The sequence below is a fragment of the Hyla sarda genome, chromosome 4, assembly GCF_029499605.1.
Source record: "Hyla sarda isolate aHylSar1 chromosome 4, aHylSar1.hap1, whole genome shotgun sequence".
In the NCBI taxonomy this organism is placed as follows: domain Eukaryota; kingdom Metazoa; phylum Chordata; class Amphibia; order Anura; family Hylidae; genus Hyla; species Hyla sarda.
The window spans coordinates 273,961,717-273,982,758 of NC_079192.1; the positions used below are offsets into that span (position 1 = coordinate 273,961,717).

Here is a 21,042-nt window from a genome sequence, read left to right on the forward strand (position 1 = left end):
GTATGTTGCCCACGGCTGACTGTGTGAATGAGCCCTTAGATAACGAGCTGTGGTAAAGTGAAAGCCGAGCTGGGATTGGTTGCTGTGGGAGAATCCCTCCACTTTTTCTCTCACACAGTTTGATAAATCTAGGCCTAGTTGTTTTTGGATCCGGAGTTCATTATTGCATTCCCCCGTCTGGCGTCTAACGTGAAATGCTAGATAAATGTGAACTGTCCCATTCAAATCAATGGAATCAGTTCTACAAAATAGTTTCCCTCTGGTCCTTTTTCTAAATACCTGGAGGAAAACGCCACTGGACGACTGACATATGTAAAAGAGTGCGGGCGACGGACATATGTAAAAGGGTGATTAATCATATTTTTGTCTTACAGTAAATAATAGTGTGCCTTTAGAACTGTTATGTATTTCTATCCATGAACGCTAAACATAACTGTTAGGCTAGGTTCAGACTACGGAATTTCCACCGGAATTTTCGCTTTGAAATTTCCGGCAGAAATTCCGCTTACTATAATGCATAGTGTAGTGAATGGTTTTCTGTTCCCAAATTCACACTTCGGAATTTGTGAAGCGGAAAATCCGGATAAAAAATCCACTCGAAAATTTCCGCCTGAAGAAATCCATTTCTTTCTTCAGGTGGAAATCCTAGCAGAACTCATAGCAGTCTATAGGAGACTGCAGTGTCGGCGCAGGTGGAACTCAGAATCTCCGGGCGGAAATTTTCTGCCTGGAGATTCCGTAGTCTGAACCTAGCCGTAATCTATTTTATTTTTCAAAGCTGTCATCTTCTCATATTTCTAGACTATATTCAGTTTTCCAGTTATACTTGGTGAAGCACATCTTAGTATCTCTCCTCTAGATGGAAGTAATCAGGGATTATTATGTACCTAATAAGTTAAGACTTGTTTAATGCAAAATAAAATCTATTACCTGTGGAATGTAGAAGGTTGTAAGGTGCAGTACACCCTCTAGGCAGGAAGCTAAAATGATAGCTTGCCTTTTATATAACAAATGTTCTATCAGGATAAAGTATGCAATGCTCCCAAGCTCAGTACTCTAATTATACTGCTAGCAGCTGCCCCAGAGATTAGCAATTAAAATCTGTCACAGATCATGTTAACACTGGTAATTAATTGTAAGAAAGATTTTGTAACTCTAGTTACTTTGTGTTTCTATAATAATTCAAATGTGATCTTGAATAACTAAAAGAAAATAATAAGTAAATATATATGTATGTTATAAGCTAACAAATTAAATCCTCATGAATTCTATTTACCACCAATTCTTTGCTTGTTTATTACCCAAATGGTACCTATAAAAACCATGGATCACTGCACAAAAAAATAAGCCATATTACAACTCCATAGATTAAAAAGCGATGTATCAGGGGTCAGAATATGGATGACAACTCAAAGCATTTTTTTTTTTCCAAGTAGCTAAATGTAACAAAATTTACATTCACTTTTAGGTACACCATGCTAGTATCAGGTCGGACCCCTTTATTCTTTGTGGCATTTCTACAAGGTGCTAGAAACATTCCTCAGAGATTTAGTAAGCTGTGATGTTTAAACAATGCTCAATTGGTACTAACTGGTACCAAAGTGTGCCAAGAAATTGTCCCCCTCACCATTACATCACCACCAGCCTGAACCTTTGATACAAGGCAGAATAGATCTATGCTTTCATGTTGACACCAAATTCTGACCCTGCCATCTGAATGTTGCAGCTGGAATCGAGACCGATCAGACCAGGAAATATTCTTCCATTGTCCAATTTTGGTGAGCCTGTGTGAATTTTAACCTTAGTCTTCAGTTGAAAGGAGTGGCACCTGGTGTGATCTTCTGCTGCTGCTGTAGCCCATCTGCTTTACGGTTCAATGTGTTCTGCATACCTTGATTGTACTGAGTGGTATTTGAGTTATGTTGCCTTTGCCGTCTCAAGCTATTCTCCCCAATCTCCCCTGACATCAACAAGGCATTTTCAGTCACACAATTGCAGCTAACTGGATGTATTCTCTTTTTTGGACCATTTTCTGTACACCCTAGAGATGGTTGTGCATCAAAATCCCAGTAGATCAGCAGTTTTTGAAATACTAAACCAGTCCATCTGGCACCAACAACCATGCCATGTTCAAAGTAACTTAAATCCCCTTTCTTCCCCATTCTGATGCTCGATTTGAACATCAGCTAGTTGTATTGACCATGTCTACTTGCCTAAATGTATTGAGTTGCTGCAGTGTGGTTGGCTGATTAGCTATTTTTCTTAATAAACAATCTAACATGTGTATCTAATAAAGTGGCCAGTGAATGTATATAAACTGGGTATTGCTATAATCATACCAATCATATACAGTGGGGCACAAAAGTATTTAGTCAGCCACCAATTGTCTAAGTTCTCCCACTTAAAAAGATGAGAGGCCTGTAATTTTCATCATAGGTATACCTCAACTATCAGAGACATAATGAGAAAAAAAATCTATAAAAATCACATTGTCTGATTTTTAAAGAATTTATTTGCAAAATATGGTGGAAAACAAATATTTGTTCACCTACAAACAAGCTTAATTTCTTGCTCTCACAGACCTGTAACTTCCTTAAGAGTCTCCTCTGTCCTCCACTCGTTACCTGTATTAATGTCACCTGTTTGAACTTGTTATCAGTATAAAAGACACCTGTCCACAACCTCAAAAAGTCACACTCCAAACTCCACTATGGCCAAAACCAAAGAGCTGTCGAAGGACACAAAATTGTAGACCTGCACCAGGATGGGAAGACTGAATCTGCAATAGGCAAGCAGCTTGTTGTGAAGAAATCAACTATGGGAGCAATTATTAGAAAATGGAAGACATACAAGACCACTGATAATCTCCCTCGATCTGGGGCTCCACGCAAGATCTCACCCCATGGTGTTAAAATGATCACAACAATGGTGAGCAAAAATCCCAGAACCACACGAGGGGACCTAGTGAATGACCTGCAGAGAGCTGGGACCAAAGTAACAAAGGCTACCATCAATAACACACTACGCTGCCAGGGACTCAAATCATGCAGTGCCAGACATGTCCCCCTGCTTAAGCCAGTACATGTCTGGGCCCATCTGAAGTTTGCTAGAGAGCATTTGGATGATCCAGAAGAGTATTGGGAGAATGTCATATGGTCAGATGAAACCAAAGTTGAACTTTTTGGTTAAAAAAAAAAAAAAACTCAACTCATCGTGTTAGGAGGAGAAAGAATGCTGAGTTGCATCCAAATAACACCATACCTACTGTGAAGCATGGGGGTGGAAACATCATGCTTTGGGGCTGTTTTTCTGCAAAGGGACCAGGACGACTGATCCGTGTAAAGGAAAGAATGAATGGGGCCATGTATCGGGAGATTTTGAGTGAAAACCTCCTTCCATCAGCAAAGGCATTGAAGATGAAACGTGGCTGGGTCTTTCAGCATGACAATGATCCCAAACACACCGCCCGGGCAACAAAGGAGTGGCTTTGTAAGGAGCATTTCAAGGTCCTGGAGTGGCCTAGCCAGTCTCCAGATCTCAACCCTATAGAAAACCTTTGGAGGGAGTTGAAAGTCAGCATTGCCCAGCGACAGCCCCAAAACATCACTGCTCTAGAGGAGATCTGCATGGAGGAATGGGCCAAAATATCAGCAACAGTGTGCGAAAATCTTGTGAAGACTTACAGAAAACGTTTGACCTCTGTCATTGCCAACAAAAGTTATATAACAAAGTATTGAGATGAACTTTTGTTCTTGACCAAATACTTATTTTCCACCATCATTTGCAAATAAATTCTTTAAAATCAATGTGATTTTATGGATTTTTTTCTCATTATATCTATAGTATCTATGATGAAAATGACAGGCCTCTCATCTTTTTAAGTGGGAGAACTTGCACAATTGGTGGCTGACTAAATACTTTTTTGCCCCACTGTAAATAGGATATCTATAATCATACTGACCTGCAGAATATAGTTTTAGGCTGGGTTCACATGAGCGTTTTCATTTTCATTACTCAGTTCAATTGAAGAATTTAATCCTATTCATTTTGAATGGGTGATTTTTCATTTCCACTCATTTGTCACCAATTCTGCTTAAGTTACGTTATTTTATTGAAAAAAATTAGCGGGTGTCTTTAAAAAGTACAGTTTTTCCTGCAAAACAAGCCCTCAAGACATGCCAAAAATCGCGATGGGGTAAAGGGCTAGTTAAACATCAGTTAGGCTAAAACGTTTTGTCTTCTTAGTGATGATGTACAGCAATAATAGTATGGTACTACTATGGTAGCTGGGGTCTATGTGGAAGCATTCTGGGATTTTGCTTAAAAGTGCTGCACATATTAAACAATAACAGTCTCATCTGTTGGATGACCTATGTGTTAAAGCTTCATGGAATTTTTAGTTTATATATTATACTTTGTGCTTTTAGTTTTGCATACTATTACAGTTTTCTTCGCAAATGCATATTATTGGCTGCTTATGTGCATCTGTAACAAAATGAATAGTCAAACTTGAATTGTGTCGTGGAAATATTAAGTTGTTATTTTGCCTTCATATTGTGTGATATGGTGTAGGTTCATGTGTTGCCAACTGGTCATCATAGCTGCAGATGTGGTGGTTATTGATGGCACATGGAGGTCATATCTTCTGTAGGCTGAATCATTACCTTGTAACCTAATGCTGACTATGTATGGGCGTGGCTTTGTACTGTATGTGGGAGTGGCTATTGAAAACCCTCCTTTTGTTGTCTGTATAAATAAACTGGACACTGACCTCCACCAGGTATTTTTTCTATGCTGGAGGAGGAATCAGTTTTCAGGATCACTAACTGTCTGTCTGTGTTTTACCGAACTATTGTGAATTCTCTATCCTGGGCAGGCACCACTGAAGCTGAATATTATTACAAGTCTGGATTCCTACAACAATTGTAAACTGCAGTCATTTTTTCCTTTGTCCACTAGATGGTGTAAATGTGAATGTGGGTTTTATTTTTTCAGGTGTTCATTTTGTTAATTACAAAAATAAAGGGATTTAGATAGTAATCAATGATTAAGTAAGATCTTGTACCGTATAGCATTTATGTTAAATCCAATCCTTAACATATACAACTGTGTTAGGGTGGGTTAACATGTGACATCATTCTATGCCACACATTTGGCTGCACCATCCACCATTAAAACAGCATTCACTACTAAAGACTAAAATCTTCATCCACATCTGCATACAACACATAACGTCTGTGGTATAAAATTGTCTCACAAATGTCTCCAACTTAATAGTGGGAGGGATACATGCACTAATGTGTTAAATTCCTGGAGTCTAGCTTTTTCCTGGGCTCGGGAGCTTTGCTCATCCACAAGTAATGGATGAGAAAGAAAGTGGTCATTTCTGTTTATTTCTTATGTATGGACTATGATTTCAGTTAGCCGCAACCTCAATTGATAATTGTACCAATTGGTTGTGTGTGTGTATACATTAAGGGTCTATTCCCACATACCGGATCCTGTGCATATTTTATGCACAGGATTTAAAGCTTCTTATTTGATGTTCAGTCGTTTGTTTACATTGAAATCTGCAGCATCAAATCCCTGTACATCAAATATGCGCATTATACTGTACATGTGAATATACCCTAGAGGTGTCTTCTGTTCTTAAGTGTTATGCAGTCTGTTGTGTAAGGGCGTTTCGCTACTTTTAAATGCATTTTATATGTTTGTTGTTTTTGCTGTTTATTTTTATTTAAGCTTTACGTTAGTGGTATGGCAAACAATAACAACAAAAAAGCCTTTATCAGCTGCGAGAGTTACACAAACCCCAGTCCTACACGCCAAATATGTGAACATATTACAGTCCGCATAAAGAGGACGAGTACTATCTCTTTAACAAAAGAAAAATTAAGTAACTAAATACAAATCTAAGAATACAGAAATGTATTCCAAGAACAGCAAAGTCAACAAAAGTGGCTAAGTACACCAGTGAATAGACAAAAGAAGTAACATGCCTATGAAGGTGCTGTTCAGGAACATCAGTTGCAATTGAAGAATGTCAAAACATAGGGAAAACAAGGACAAAAAAGGGGGGAGACAACCAAAAGAAACGTCACGCCCCCCTCCTCCCCTAGACTTGCATAGAGGGGGGTGACCTCACATGGGGCCGGAGTTGTGACGTCACGATACTCCGGCCCCGTGGTCGCCACCCGGCTGTTTGTGAGCTGGCACCACGACGTGCAGCTCAAACAGGTGGGTGGCGAATACAAGATTGTGGGGGTCCCCAGCGGCGGGACCCCCACGGTGAGACATCTTATCCCCTATCCTTTGGATAGGGGATAAGATGTCTCAGGGCCGGAGTACCCCTTTAATGATGTGGAAAAACAGCCTGGCAGCGGGTTTGCGGAGTCCCTTGGGAGGAATATTCAATAGGTAGATAGAAATGTCCAAGGGATACTGTCACCCACAAACTTCTGATATTAAATCTAACCTTTCCCCAATATGGCCCCATTTTAGAGAGGTCCCAAAACATATGCTGAAGGTAAAAATAGTCATACTGGTTTTTCCTGAAGAAGAAACAGGAGAAGGATTTTGTGTCCTGGGACTTTATCACTTGCCACATAGAAAATAGAAACATAGAATTTGTCCACAGATAAGAACCATTTGGCCCTTCTATTCTGCCCAATATTCTGAATACTATTAATAATCCCTGGCTCTATCTTATATGATGGGTTATTATGCCTATCCCATGCATGCTTTAATTCTGTCACTGTAATTGCAGCTACCTATTCTCCAGGAAGGCTATTCCATGCATCCACTACTCTCTCAGTAAAGTAATATTACCTGATATAACTGCATAAACCTTCGCCCCTCTAATTTAATACTGTGTCCACTTTTGGAAGTTTGCATTGAATATATGGCCTCCGTCTAGCCATATACATATGTTTATGTATAGAGGTTAGGGATCGACAGATTATCGGTTTGACCGATATTATTGTCCGATATTCCGGAATTTCAAAGTTATCGGCAATTACCTTGCCGATAATGCCGATCAATGAACTGCAGCGGCTTTTGCAGGGCCAGAGACCACCACTGCCCGCTTCTCTCCCCCTGCCTGTCCTGAGTCCAACCACCGCCGCTGCCCGATTGCCTCCCCTCTGGCCAGAGACCACTGCTGCCGCTGTCCCATTGCCTCCCCCATCCCCGGTTTTATAATAACCTGTTCACGGGGTCCGTGCTACTTCTGGCTCCGGCGGCGTCCTGAGCTGTCACTGTGTGCCGGGCCACTGATAGTGACGTCGCGTTGAGGACGTAACTCGTCATTGTGCAGCGCATAGCAACAGTGCAGTACGCCGCAGGAGCCAAAAGTAGCGCAGACCCCGGGAACAGGTAATTATAATTATATCCCCAGGACGGTGAGTCTGTTCATGGTTAAGGCCAGGCTGGTGACCAGGGCAGCACTCCTCCGGTGTCCGGTTACAGCAAGCTCCGGCCGCAAGGCAGGAGAGTGCAGGGCCGGGGCAGGGCTGTGGAGGGGCGGCTGGGGCTGAACTCACTCAGCAGCTTCTCCATCTCCATTGTGCAAAGCGGCCAGGTTGGACACACACACGGTAGCCCCCCTTTCTCTAAAGGTAGCTCTTTGGAATAGTTACAAGATTTGACTCTAGCAAATATAAGAATTAAGAAAGTATAGATTTTTTCAGTACTGACACTTTGCCAAAGAAAGTTTTGGGTAGCTTACTCCATTTAGAAAATAAAACAACCACTTTCCTGGAAGAGCGGAGAAACATTGGATTCATATAAGGTAGAGTAGGAGGAGGTAATAATCATCTTTTTACCTCTTAGGGACGGAGGGCGTACAGCTACGCCCTACATCCCCAGTCCTTAAGGACGTAGGGCCTACCTGTACAACCATGGGAATTCCTCTCCTTTTACCCCTTGTAAAAATGAAAATAATGGCTCTACAAGAACATGCGAGTATAAAAAAAAATGAAGATTTAGAATTTTCTCCTTCACTTTGCTGCTATTCCTGTGAAACACCTAAAGGGTTAAACTCTCTGAATGTTATTTTGAATACTTTGAGGGGTGCCATTTTTAAAATGAGGTAATTTATGGGGTGTTTCTAACATGAAATGTTGCACACTTCCCTACATTTTGCTTTTTGTACACATGTTCTGATCTGTAGGGTTTTTCTCAGCTCAAATCCACCACATTCCGTAAATATGTAGGGTTTTTGCTAAAAAAATAAATAAATAACCAAAGACATGGGTTTTCTCAGTAAAAGGGAGAGTTGGCCTGGTTTTTCATTTCTGGCACAGACAGAATTCTGGCGCAAATTGTGGCGCAGACAGATATTCTGGTGCAGTGCGCCAGATTCTGACACACAACCTGACAAAACATGTCGGGTTTACAATAGTAAATCAGGGCCATTGTATATGTGAATTGATATATAATTTATTTGAGATATCCATTTTCCTTATAAGCAGAGAGTTTCAAAGTAAAAAAAATGCAAAATGTAAAAAAATGTTATCAAATTTTGGAATTTTTCACCAAGAAATTATTCAAGTATCGCCGAAAATCTACCACTAACATAAAGTAGAATCTCGGAATCAGAATGAAAAGTAAAAGCATCCCAGAGCTATTAATGCATAAAGTGACAGTGGTCAGAATTGCAAAAAAGGGCTGAGTCCTTGAAGCAGTGTTTCCCAACCTTTTTCGGCTCGGGGCACCCCGTGGAAAAAAAAGTAGGGGGTGATAGAGGGGTTTACAGTGGTGGCAGAGGGGTGTAGAGGAGTGTACATGGGTGGAACAGGGGTGTAGGAGTGTACATGGGTGGCAGATGGGTGTAGAGGAGTGTACATGGGTAACAGGGGTGTACATGGGTGACGGAGGGGTGTAGAGGAGTGACAGATGAGTGTAGAAGGGTGTACATGGGTGGCAGAGGGATGTAGTGGAGTGTACAGGAGTGGTAGAGGGGTGTACATGGGTGGCAGAGGGGTGTAGAGGAGTGTACTTGGGTAACAGAGGGGTGTACATGTGTGGCAGAGGGGTGTAGAGGAGTGTACATGGGTAACGGAGTGTACATGGGTGACAGAGAGGTGTAGAGGAGAATACATGGGTGGAAGAGGGGTGTAGAGGAGTGTACATGGGTGGCAGAGGGGTGTACATGGGTGACAGAGGGGTATAAAGGGGTGGACATGGGTGACAGAGGGTTGTACATGGGTGTAAAGGGGTGTACATGGGTGACAGAGGGGTGTAAAGGGGTGTACATGGGTGATTGAGGGGTGTAGAAGACTGTACATGGGTTACAGGGGGGCGTCTGGGGTGACGAGTGGACAGGAGTGACAAGGTGGTAACAGGAGTGACAAAGGGACAGGGGGTGTACATTGGTGACAAGGAAGTGGTCAGAGGGGGGGACAATGGGGATGAACAGGGATGACAGAGGGGTGGACATGGGAGACAGGTTCAGAGGGGTGGACAAGGGTGACAAGCGGTTAAAAGAGGGGTGGACAGGAGTGACAAAGAAGGGTGGACTGGGGTGACAAAGGGACAGAGGGGTGAATAGGAGGGTGGACATGGGTGACAAGGGGTAGACTGGGGTGTGGACAGGGGAGGTGAACATTGGTTACGGGGAAGACTGGTGGGTGAACATGGGTGACAGGGATGGACAGGGGGGGTGGACATGGATGACAGGAGGATAAACATGGGTGAGGAGGGGGAGGATGGACATGGGTGAGAGGGGGAGGATGGACATGGGTGAGAGGGGGGATGGACATGGGTAAGGGGGGGGTGGACATGGGTGAAAGGGGGGGTGGACATGGGTGAGAGGGGGGGTGGACATGGGTGAGAGGGGGGGTGGACATGGGTAAGAGGGGGGGTGGACATGGGTGAGAGGGGGGGATGAACTTGGGTGAGAGGGGGGATGAACTTGGGTGAGAGGGGGGGTGGACATGGGTGAGAGGGGGGGTGGACATGGGTGAGAGGGGGGGATGAACTTGGGTGAGAGGGGGGGATGAACTTGGGTGAGAGGGGGGGATGAACTTGGGTGAGAGGGGGGGATGAACTTGGGTGAGAGGGGGGGTGGACATGGGTGAGAGGGGGGATGAACTTGGGTGAGAGGGGGGGATGAACTTGGGTGAGAGGGGGGGATGAATTTGGGTGAGAGGGGGGATGGACATGGGTGAGAGGGGGAATGGACATGGGTGAGAGGGGGGGATGGACATGGGTGAGAGGGGGGGATGGACATGGGTGAGAGGGGGGATGGACATGAGTGAGAGGGGGTCATGCATGGACATGGGTGAGAGGGGGGATGGACATGGGTGAGAGGGGGAGGATGGACATGGGTGAGAGAGGGGGATGGACATGGGTGAGAGAGGGGGATGTACATGGGTGAGAGGCTGGATGGACATGGGTGAGAGGGGGGGGTGAACATGGGTGAGAGGGGGGGGGTGAACATGGGTGAGAGGGGGGGTGAACATGGGTGAGAGGCTGGATGGACATGGGTGAAAGGGGGGGGATGGACATGGTACAGTACCTTAGGCAAGCCATTTTTCTTCCCCACCCCGGCAGGGCACCGACTCAGGGCTCTGGCAGGGCACTCATTCACTGCGCCGCAGGGGGAAGCTGGGGCACGGGTCACTACACCAGCCCGGCACAACTTCCGCATACTTCCCCTCTCTGGCAGGGCACTCACTGGGCCACAGGGGGACGCACGGACAGATGCACACACAGTGCACACAAACTTCCCTCTCCCTGCGGCGCCAGGGAGGGAAATTAAAAAAAAAAAAAAAAAACTAAATCCTGCAGCACCCCAGGCAGTGCCGAACCGGTTGGGAATCACTGCCTGAGTCCCTAAAGGGTTAAGATCATGGCTGTTGTCAGTGAATTGAAACCTTTTTGTTTCATCTATAATGAGGGTTTCAAACAACCTTAGTTATACAAAGCTTTTATTCAACATCTGCAAATGTCTGTTACTTACGTATTCTGTTGTAGCCTTACATTTACTATTTTGTTCGTTTTTTCTGACTATATAGTTGCTTGTATTTTTTGTAGGATTCCTGCAATGGATAGGAAATCTTTATACATTAAATATATTTCTAACATGTTGTAGACAAATAAAATATTTGTCTGTTTCTCTTTCCAATTAAACTAAGTTTCATTTACTGAGTGTGTGAATGTGCTAGAAGTTCAAGAGCACACAACATTCATAAATCTAAAAACACATGAAGAAAAACCCTCCATGTAGTGTCTGGAGCCACTGGGTGCCACAAGCTGGAAAAACATGCACATGGTTGTAACCCCGACAAACACTAAAAGTTTCAAGGGTCTGTTTGTATGGTGGTCTGAAAAGTATGGAGTTCATTTTTTTAGAAGGGCAGCTTTTAGAATTACTGTGACACATACTAGGCAGGATGCCAAAGCTGGCCCGGTTTCAGACTTTGTCTTTCCCCTCATTGAAGTGTCAGAAAGTAATTCATGGAACATTTGGTAGAGCTGGCAGCTCTTTCATTGAGTTCCAGTGTGGCAAAGTCACATGAGTTCAGGACCTCAAGCCAAGCGATGCACAGTGATTTAGTGAGGAGTGGGAATCAGTCAGGCTAGAAGAATGTCTGTCTGTGTTTGATGTGGTTCTAACATCGTTTCAGGTGTGAATAATATCACTGTAATGCAAAGGGAAAATTTCTTTAGGCCACGTTCCAAAATGCAGGTGAACGTATGCAGCAGAAACCAACATCACGTGGCCATTGGTAAATGCATGGGGGGAGTGGTTTGGCCGCATGCGTTTACAGGGTGTGGGAAATGGCTTTAGGATATTTTGGGAAATGCCTATTTTTTTTTTTTTATTCTATCCCATTATTTATTTTTACCATATTTTGTAAATAAATTAGATTTCCAAAATGAAAACATTTTCAATAAATAATTTAAAAAAATAATTGCTTTTCATTCAGATCAATGAATGTAAAGTTTCCACCTTAAAGAAGAACTCCAGAACATAAAAATTGTCGGCCATACTGCCGGCAGTAAAAAAAATAAAGATGTACATACCTTTCTCCGCTCCCCCGGGGCCTTCGGTATCCGGCTCCGGACTCCGCCGAGATCTACTTCCTGGTTGCCGGTGGTCGGAGAGTCTTACTGTGCTCAGCCAATCACCGGCCACAGTGAAGTCCCGACTCGGCCGGCTATAGGCTGAGTGGCAGTGTGACGTTTTCGGCCCCGGCAGCAGGTGCCGGTGTAGTGAAGGATTTTGTGTCCTGAAGCGTTCTCACACTGCCGCTCAGACTATCGCCGGCCGAGTCTGACTTTGCTGCGGCTGGTGATTGGCTGAGCGCAGTATGATTCATCCGACCACCGGCAACCAGGAAGTGGATCACGGCGGAGACCGGAGCCGGTTACCGGAGGCCCCGGGGGAGTGGAGGAAGGTATGTACATCTTTATTTTTTTACTGCCAGCAGTATGGGCGACAATTTTTATATTCCGGAGTTCTCCTTTAATTGCAAGTTTCCAGCAAACCCAACTGCTAAGCTTCAGAGGGCATGGCCCTATTCATGAAATAAATATACGAGGTATAAAAATGTCTCTTCATTTTTTGGGTGCACATTGCACCTAAAATGAAATAATGTGGAAATACCTGTAATACCGCAAAATTACACAAACTACATATAGCATTTGGGGCATGCACGCTAAAATGTATGGGTTGAACGCTATATGTTGATGCTTTAAAAATAAAAGAATGAAATTGTTATAGTGTTCAACCCAAACATTTATGTTTTAAAGTTTTAACATCCGAAAACTGTGGAGAGATTTTAGCTGTTCTATAGATCTACATTTTAAGCGAATATATCTGACTTCTTAGGCTGAGGTTTCGCACACACGCAGTATTTTGGTAAGTATTTTTATTCAAAACCAAGAGTCTAAAACACAGAAACATGCAAACCTTTCCCTGATATTTTTTCTGTGTCCGTTCCAGTCTGGATTTGTCTAAAAATACTGACCAAAATACTGCATTTGAACCCATCTTTTGTTTCCCACAATGAAGGGGGATAATTAAAAACCATCTATTAGTAAAGCTGTCTTTGTTGCTCTTAGCCAGCTGCGACACGGACTCAGCCCGAATAAAACTGGTAGCGATCCAATAAAATTGAGAAAAGATGTCCAGCGCAGCCAAGACTCAAATGCTAGTGATTTATTGTGGACACAGCAACGCACATGAAGACAGCAGTGACGCGTTTCGATCGGTTAAGCGATCTTAATCATACTGATACATCCGTCTGAATGTTAGGAATCCTATATAGGGGGAATATCCCGGCACAGGTGCGTGCAATTTTATTGCACCTGGATTCCAGGCACTCCCCCAAACAGGAAAACACCTTTACAACAAGATTTACAACAAGATTGCATATATAAAAATCCTAAGATTGTATATATAAAAATAAATATATCTATAAAAAAACATAATAGGTAATTAAATTAAAATATATATATATATATATATATATATATATAAACTTGTGTACACAGAAGGAAAAATACAAGCCAGTACAATATTGAACAATAACATAAACAGATAGAGTATATTCATGCTGTACTTGTCCCTTATGTGATCATATGTCAGTACAAACTCATTTATTTGCGAAAAAAAAGAGAGAGATATTGCATCCTATATAAATATGTGCATCGATTTCTTTTCTTCCTCATCTCTAAGATACCTTTATGTGTGTTCATACAGAGGATCTCATGAGAGACGAACATTTGGTTAGCAACACGTGGGAAATATAAGCAGCCATATAGCCCCCCAAAAAAACATGTATTCAGTCTCACATCCAGTATATTCGGACCATGCGTGTTGAAAATTATTTAATAATGTAAAATCACATCCTGTCTTTTATTCAGGCCCATAGGATATCTACTTTCAAGACGCATGATCCATTATACTTCTCTGTCGAGAAGTTTCTGTCTATGGTCGCCCCCTCTCACTGGGGCTGCCACCTTCTCGATACCCTGAAGAATAAGGCAATCATGGTTGCCACCATGTTGCTCTGCGCAATGCCGGCTGACCATGGAGACATGTCGGGAGTTAAAATGCTTGACATCTGACAAGTGCTTCCTAATTCTTACTTTTAAAGGGCAGGTGGTACACCCTACATATTGCATACTGCACTCCCGACTTGTCACCAGGTACACCATTTGCCCTATCGTTGGTGCTTTTCTTGGGACACATGTATAACCTCCTGCTAGCGCAGATCTATATAGGGGATCACCACTGATAATGGGCATGTACTTGTCTATAATTTTTGTGATTTCCCTATATTGTGCGCTATATTGAGTAACAAAGGTGACAGGTTGTTCAACTGCATTGGTGTGAGTTATCTTTGGTGATAGAAGGTCAGATCTATTTTTGGCTCTAGCTACATTTTTGTCATGTGTAATATGCCATTTTTGGCATCCTCTCGTAAGTAGGCGTGCCCCCACAGCATCAGCTTCTCTTTCGAAATCCTTGTCCAGTGTGCAATTCCTTCTGGACCATCTCCCCCACGGGCAAGTTTTTCGCCACATGGGGGGGATGGCACGAAGCCGCATGTAAGATGGTGTTGGCAGCACTGGATTTGTTTTTTTGGGGGGCTATATGGCTGCTTATATTTCCCTCGTGTTGCTAACCAAATGTTCATCTCTAATGAGATCCTCTGTACGATCAAACATAAAGGTATCTTAGAGATGAGGAAGAAAAGAAATCGATGCACATATTTATATAGGATGCAATATCTCTTTCTCTTTTTTTCGCAAATAAATGAGTTTGTACTGACATATGATCACATAAGGGACAAGTACAGCATGAACATACTCTATCTGTTTATGTTATTGTTCAATATTGTACTGGCTTGTATTTCCTTCTGTGTACACAAGTTTATATATCTATTAATTTAATTACCTATTATGGTTTTTTATAGATATATTTTTATGTATACAATTTTAGGATTATTTTTGCATAGTGGGACCTACCAAATGTCTAGGTATGTCCCGTGTTTTCTAGATGTATCACTACTTGTTGTAAAGATGTTTTCCTGTTTGGGGGAGTGCCTGGAATCCAGGTGCGATAAAATTGCACGCACCTGTGCCCGGGATATTCACCCTATATAGGATTCAGACAGATGTATCAGTATGATTAAGATCGAAACGTGTCACTGCTGTCTTCATGTGTGTTGCTGTGTCCACAATAAATCACTAGCATTTGAGTCTTGGCTGCGCAGGACATCCTTTCTCAATGTTATTCAATCTGTTATATTTAAAACTGAGCTCTGGTTGCTATAGGCAATAAAGACAGATTTACTCATTTTTACTCATGATTATAGCATTTACATTTCTAAAGTTGCAAGCCAAAGACTCTGAAGACAACATTTTAGGAGCTTTTCCTCTACTGACTGTGAGATGATGTATGTACTGCTTCAATAGTTTACTGACTCTCATAAAGGCAAGCTCACATTACGGAAAATCAAGGCGGAATGTCTGCATTCAATTCCATGCAGATTCCGCCTTGAATTAGACTCCCATTGACGGTATTGGGTTTTCCACTGCTGTGGAGAATTTCCACACAAATATCCGTTGCAGATTTGAATTCTGGTAGAAGAATGAATAACTTCATTCTCCTGGCGGAATTCGCAATTAAAATCCCATTAAGTCAATGGGAGTTTGAATTTGTGGCCTAAATTCCGCGAAAAATAAGCAACAATTTAATATGATTTCTGCTTCATTTTACCATGGTGCAGAAAGAGGATTTCTAAAAGGAAATATTTTGCTGAATTCAGTACTGTGAACATACCCTAAGGACGCATTCACATGGCAGAATATCACTGACATTCTGTGTGCTAGGACCGATTGGAAATGTGCCATCTCCATACATAGCAATGCATTTCCAAGAGGACTCGGCTAAAAGAATGAACAATGTCAGGAATTTGAATTTACATAGCACAATTTTCCGTCGCAGAAATTCTGCCTTGTGCAGGGTGCTGCAGAATCCCATTGAAAAGAATGGATGGATGTTGCCTTAGAATTTCCAAGCACAATTTTTATGCTGAATTCCGCTCGGAAATTCTGTAATGTAAAAGATTTGCATTTTTTTTCCTCTGTCTTGCATTAAAACCTTTTGCTGGACCTCTTAACTGTAAGCTCAAAAGACTGCAGAATTGTGAATGCATGTGTGAATTAGAATTTATGTACTGTATTTGTTACCATTATTTACATGAAAATAATTAAACCTTTTTTTTTTCTTTGCAGCCACAACAGGAAAAAAAGTCTGGGCAGGTAAATCACTGTTATATATATTTCTGATCTATATTTATATTGTTACTGACTTTAAAATAACAATTACCTAAGCTTTGCCCACAAAAATCTGGGGTAATATAAAAGTGGTTGTCTGCAGAAAGCAAACAATTTCTCTATTGCTGGGTGTGGTGCAATAACACTAAATAAGCTATACTCATCTCTTGCAACTGATATGCTGATGCTTCAGGTCCTCCACTACATTGTGGTTCCTGTGATGTTCCAACCCCAGAGGAACTTCCTGTTTAGCCAATCACTGACTGAAATGGGACAAAGCTTTGTCCACTTATTGGCCAAGCAGGACAATTCTTTTTGAATCAGGACATCACAGAAACCAGGAAGTGGCAGTGACCAGCCGAGGAACAGGAGTATCAGCACATCAGCTGTGAGAGGACCAACCATAAATCAAATTTTAAGGGGTACTCCACCGGAAAGCATCTTATCCCCTATTCAAAGGATAGGGAATAAGATGTGTAATCAAGGGGGGGGGGATGTCCCAACACTGGGGACCCCCCTGAACTCCGCTGCAGCACCCCAGTCATCCGGTGCACGGAGCGAACTCTGACTGCTGACCACAGCCACCACGTCCCCTCCATTTGTGTCTATGAGAGGAGGCGTGACAGCTACGTACTATCCGTCACGCCCCCTCCCATAGACATCAATGGAGGGGTGTGTGTCATGACGTCACTAATATGGAAGCTCCAAGCTTCTGTGTTCCGGACGCCACAGCTGCCTGCCCAGAGATCACAGGGGTCCCCAGCAGTGGGACCCCCCTGATCAGACATCTTACCCCCTATCCTCTGTATAGGGGATAAGATGTTTTCCGGCGGAGTACACTTTTAAGGGGTTGTCAGGATAAAACTTAAATTGTGCAATTTTAGTTAAATCGCATGTTACTGATCTTTTTTTTTTTTTTTTTTTTTAGCATTGTGTGATATTGCTTTTGCCCATTTGCTGGTTTATTATATAGATATACACATATATGCAGTTCATGTTGTTGACAGGTATTCACTCTAGATAGCACTGCCATTAAGTGAATGGAAGCTGTTCCAAAGATCTGTCAAACGCCAGTGGGGTGTAAATACTCACTGCACCCCTTATTAAATTCTGTGAGGGGTGTAGTTTCCAAAATAGGGTCACATGTGGGGGGGTCCACTGTTCTGGCACCACGGGGGGCTTTGTAAACGCACATGGCCCCTGACTTCCATTCCAAACATTTTTTTCCCCATAAGCTCAATGGCGCTCCTTCTCTTTTGAGCATTGTAGTGCGCCAGCAGAGCACTTGACATCCACACATGGGGTATTTCCATACTCAGAAGAGATGGGGTTTCAAATTTTGGGGGGCATTTTGTCCTATTACCCCTTGTAAAATATTTAAAATTTGAAGGAAAACTAGCATTTTAGTGAAAAAAAAAATCATTTACACATACAACTTTCACGAAAAGTCGTCAAACACCTGTGGGGTGTTAAGGCTCACTGGACCCCTTGTTACGTGCCTTGAGGGGTGTAGTTTCCAAAATAGTATGCCATGTGGTTTTTTTTTTTTGCTGTCCTGGAACCATAGTGGCTTCCTAAATGGGACATGCCCCCCAAAAACCATTTCAGCAAATTTTGCTTTTCAAAAGCTAAATGTGACTCCTTCTCTTCTGAGCATTGTAATTTGCCCGCAAAGCATTTTACGTCCTAACATGGGGTATTTCCATACTCAGAAGAGATGGGGTTACAAATTTTGGGGGTCATTTTGTCCTATTATCCCTTGTAAAAATTTTACATTTGAGGGAAAACTAGAATTTTAGTGAAAAAATAATAATAATTTTCACGGCCAATTTTAACGAAAAGTCGTCAAACACCTGTGGGGTGTTAAGGCTCATTGGACCCCTTGTTACGTGCCTTGAGGGGTGTAGTTTCCAAAATAGTATGCCATGTGTTTTTTTTGATGTTCTGGCACCATAGGGGCTTCCGAAATGTGACATGCCCCCCAAAAACCATTTCAGAAAAACTCACCCTCCAAAATCCCACTGTCGCTCCTTCCCTTCTGAGCCCTCTACTGCGCCCGCCGAACACTTGACATACACATATGAGGTATTTTCTTACTCGAGAGAAATTGTGTTACACATTTTAGGAAGATTTCTCTCCTTTTACCTCTTGTAAAAATTCTATAACGGGGTCTAAAAGAACATGCCAGTGTAAAAAATGAAGATTTTGAATTTTCTCCTTCAATTTGCTGCTATTCCTGTGAAACACCTAAAGGGTTAACAAACCTTTTGAATGTCATTTTGAATACTTTGAGGGGTGCAGTTTTTATAATGGGGTCATTTATGGGGTATTTCTAAGATGAAGACCCTTCAAATCCACTTCAAAACTGAACTGGTCCCTGAAAAATATCGAGTTTGAAAATTTTGTGAAAAATTGGAAAATTGCTGCTGAACTTTGAAGCCCTCTGGTGTCTTCCAAAAGTAAAAACTCATAAATGTTATGATGCAAACATAAAGTAGACATATTGTATATGTAAATCCCCCCCCAAAAAAAATTTTAATATCCATTTTCCTTACAAGCAGAGAGCTTCAAAGTTAGAAAAATGCAAAATTTTCATTTTTTTCTTCCAATTTTGGGATTTTTCACCAAGAAAGGATGCAAGATACCATAAAATTTTACCACTATGTTAAAGTAGAATATGTCACGAAAAAACAATCTCGGAATCAGAATAAGTAAAAGCATTCCAGAGTTATTAATGTTTAATAGTGGTCAGAATTGCAAAAAATGGCCGAGTCCTTAAGGTGAAAAAGGGCTAAGTCCTTAAGGGGTTAAAATAAATAAATAAAAAAAAATGATGGTGTTTCCTCTATTTTCATTATCAGCCAGATAGCAAACAAGCAGCAGCCTGATGTTAACAGGGTGGACAAGGACCTCTGTCAGCTCTGTCATCTTCCCAAGTAGCTCCGCCTCTATTGATGTCAACAGTAGAGACGGGACTACAAGGACCAGGCTGGAGCAGGAACGGAGGTGAGTAAGTAGATGTCTAATCACTGTGTAATGTATACAGCCATATATAGATGGCTGTATACGGTATACACCTTAACCAATTAACTAGCGCTTTTTTTCACATGAAAAATCTGCAATGGTTTTTATTATCCATTGACTTCACTGAGTCCACAATAGTGTAGGATTTGCAAATTTGCTATGGACCCATTTAAGTCAGTGGGTAGCAACAAAATCTGCAGTGTACCTCCCCATTTTTATCAAAGAGGTGCATGTTCTTCATGAATAGCAAAGTAGGTTAGATGTAGACAAGTTTCTGGTCTGGGCTAGCGTGAGATTGTTTGCACAATAATTTTACATCAATTAAAAAATAAATAAATCACAGACCACTGCTAAAAACTAACCATGCCACGATGCATTCAAGTTGTTTTCTTGAGTCTAAATAAGTTGCCGAAAAACTAGCAACTTTTTCACCCATTTGACATTGTTTCTTAAGAATAATAATCGGTGAAAAAGAAAGCGAAACCTTACAATTATTTTTGTCTTCTAAGACTTAAAGAGTTACACTACTTGACTTCATTTTTATTTGTTGTTAAAAGGATGCCAGACTCCCATCATAAAGGGTCAGAGGCCATATTCAACTATTTTGTCAGTCTGCGCCACAGTTCTCCTTTGTGTTAATGTGAGTTTCCCTTTAAAGGAGAGGAGTTCAGACTAAGACTTCACAACAAGGACGTGAGCTCATGCGGGTTTCCTAATCTTAGTGGTGTAAGGAAATAGTGATAAATTATATAAACATGGGGACTACATGGAAGTTCATGGAGGATAATGTAAATCTTAAACTACATTCACAGTCTTTTTCTTTTCCATCTGTTTCCTTGAGAATATCCCCATTGATGTCTTTTCCATGCAGCATTGAAAATTCAGTTTGAAACTTATCCTTTTTCTAACAATGCTCCATGGGGACTTTACACTCTCGGAACTGTTTAGCAAACAGTATACAAGCCTAATTTAATGCAAAATTACTGTACTTTGATGTTAATAATTGATTTTGGAAGATACTGCTCCCTGAAATGTGAAAAAAATTATTTATATTTTAGTTAATTTGTGAATTCTAAATGTATAATAAATAGTATTTATTGAATATAGAATATAAAGTGCAATGTGTCTCTTACAATAGATCTGTCTGATGTAGTCTCAGTTTCACAGATGATCTGCAAAAGAGGCAATCTGTGAAAATGAGACTACATCAGACAGATCTATTGTAAGAGACACATTGCACTTTATATTCTATATTCAATAAATACTAATTATTATACATCTTTTATATTCTGTCATTTTATTAAGCGCCAGCACTTTATATTTATTTATTTATATAGGTGGGTAAGACCACTGATCATATAGGTATACAGGACCCTATATTGTGCAAGGCAGCTCCCCATCATTAGATCATATATATTGCACTTGTATTATTTCCTATATACCAATTTGTGAATTCTATTTAGAGTTTTGTATTTTCTAGTTACTTTGCATTTAGAAGGTAGTAATTATCTTTGTGGAGATCCAGCAGGTAAATGAAGTCATACTAGCAATGCTCTCTGGGAAAAAATAATTTAGCTCCCCTTAGAATAAAAAAAATCTGTCTTTTTCTAAATATAGGGGGCTATACTGTAGAATACTGTAAGTCAATGCCTGGCCCATAAAAAAAAACCATGAAATATAACTATGGAGAAGTCTAATAAAATAATTGCTGGACTAGCACAA

The 21,042-nt window shown here is 41.5% G+C and overlaps 1 protein-coding gene across 3 annotated transcripts in view; it reads left to right on the plus strand.

Moving 5' to 3' along the window:
- The window catches only part of HMGA2 (high mobility group AT-hook 2), a 200,040-nt gene that overhangs the window by 90,234 nt on the left and 88,764 nt on the right, over window positions 1–21,042 (plus strand). For all 3 annotated transcript variants that reach the window (XR_008892706.1, XM_056574270.1, XM_056574269.1), the window contains exon 4: window positions 16,255–16,281. Coding sequence is in view for 2 of the 3 variants with exons in the window: in XM_056574270.1 (XP_056430245.1) it covers window positions 16,255–16,281 (27 nt within the window). In the remaining variant the exon portion in view is untranslated. The remainder of the gene's footprint in view (window positions 1–16,254; window positions 16,282–21,042) is intronic.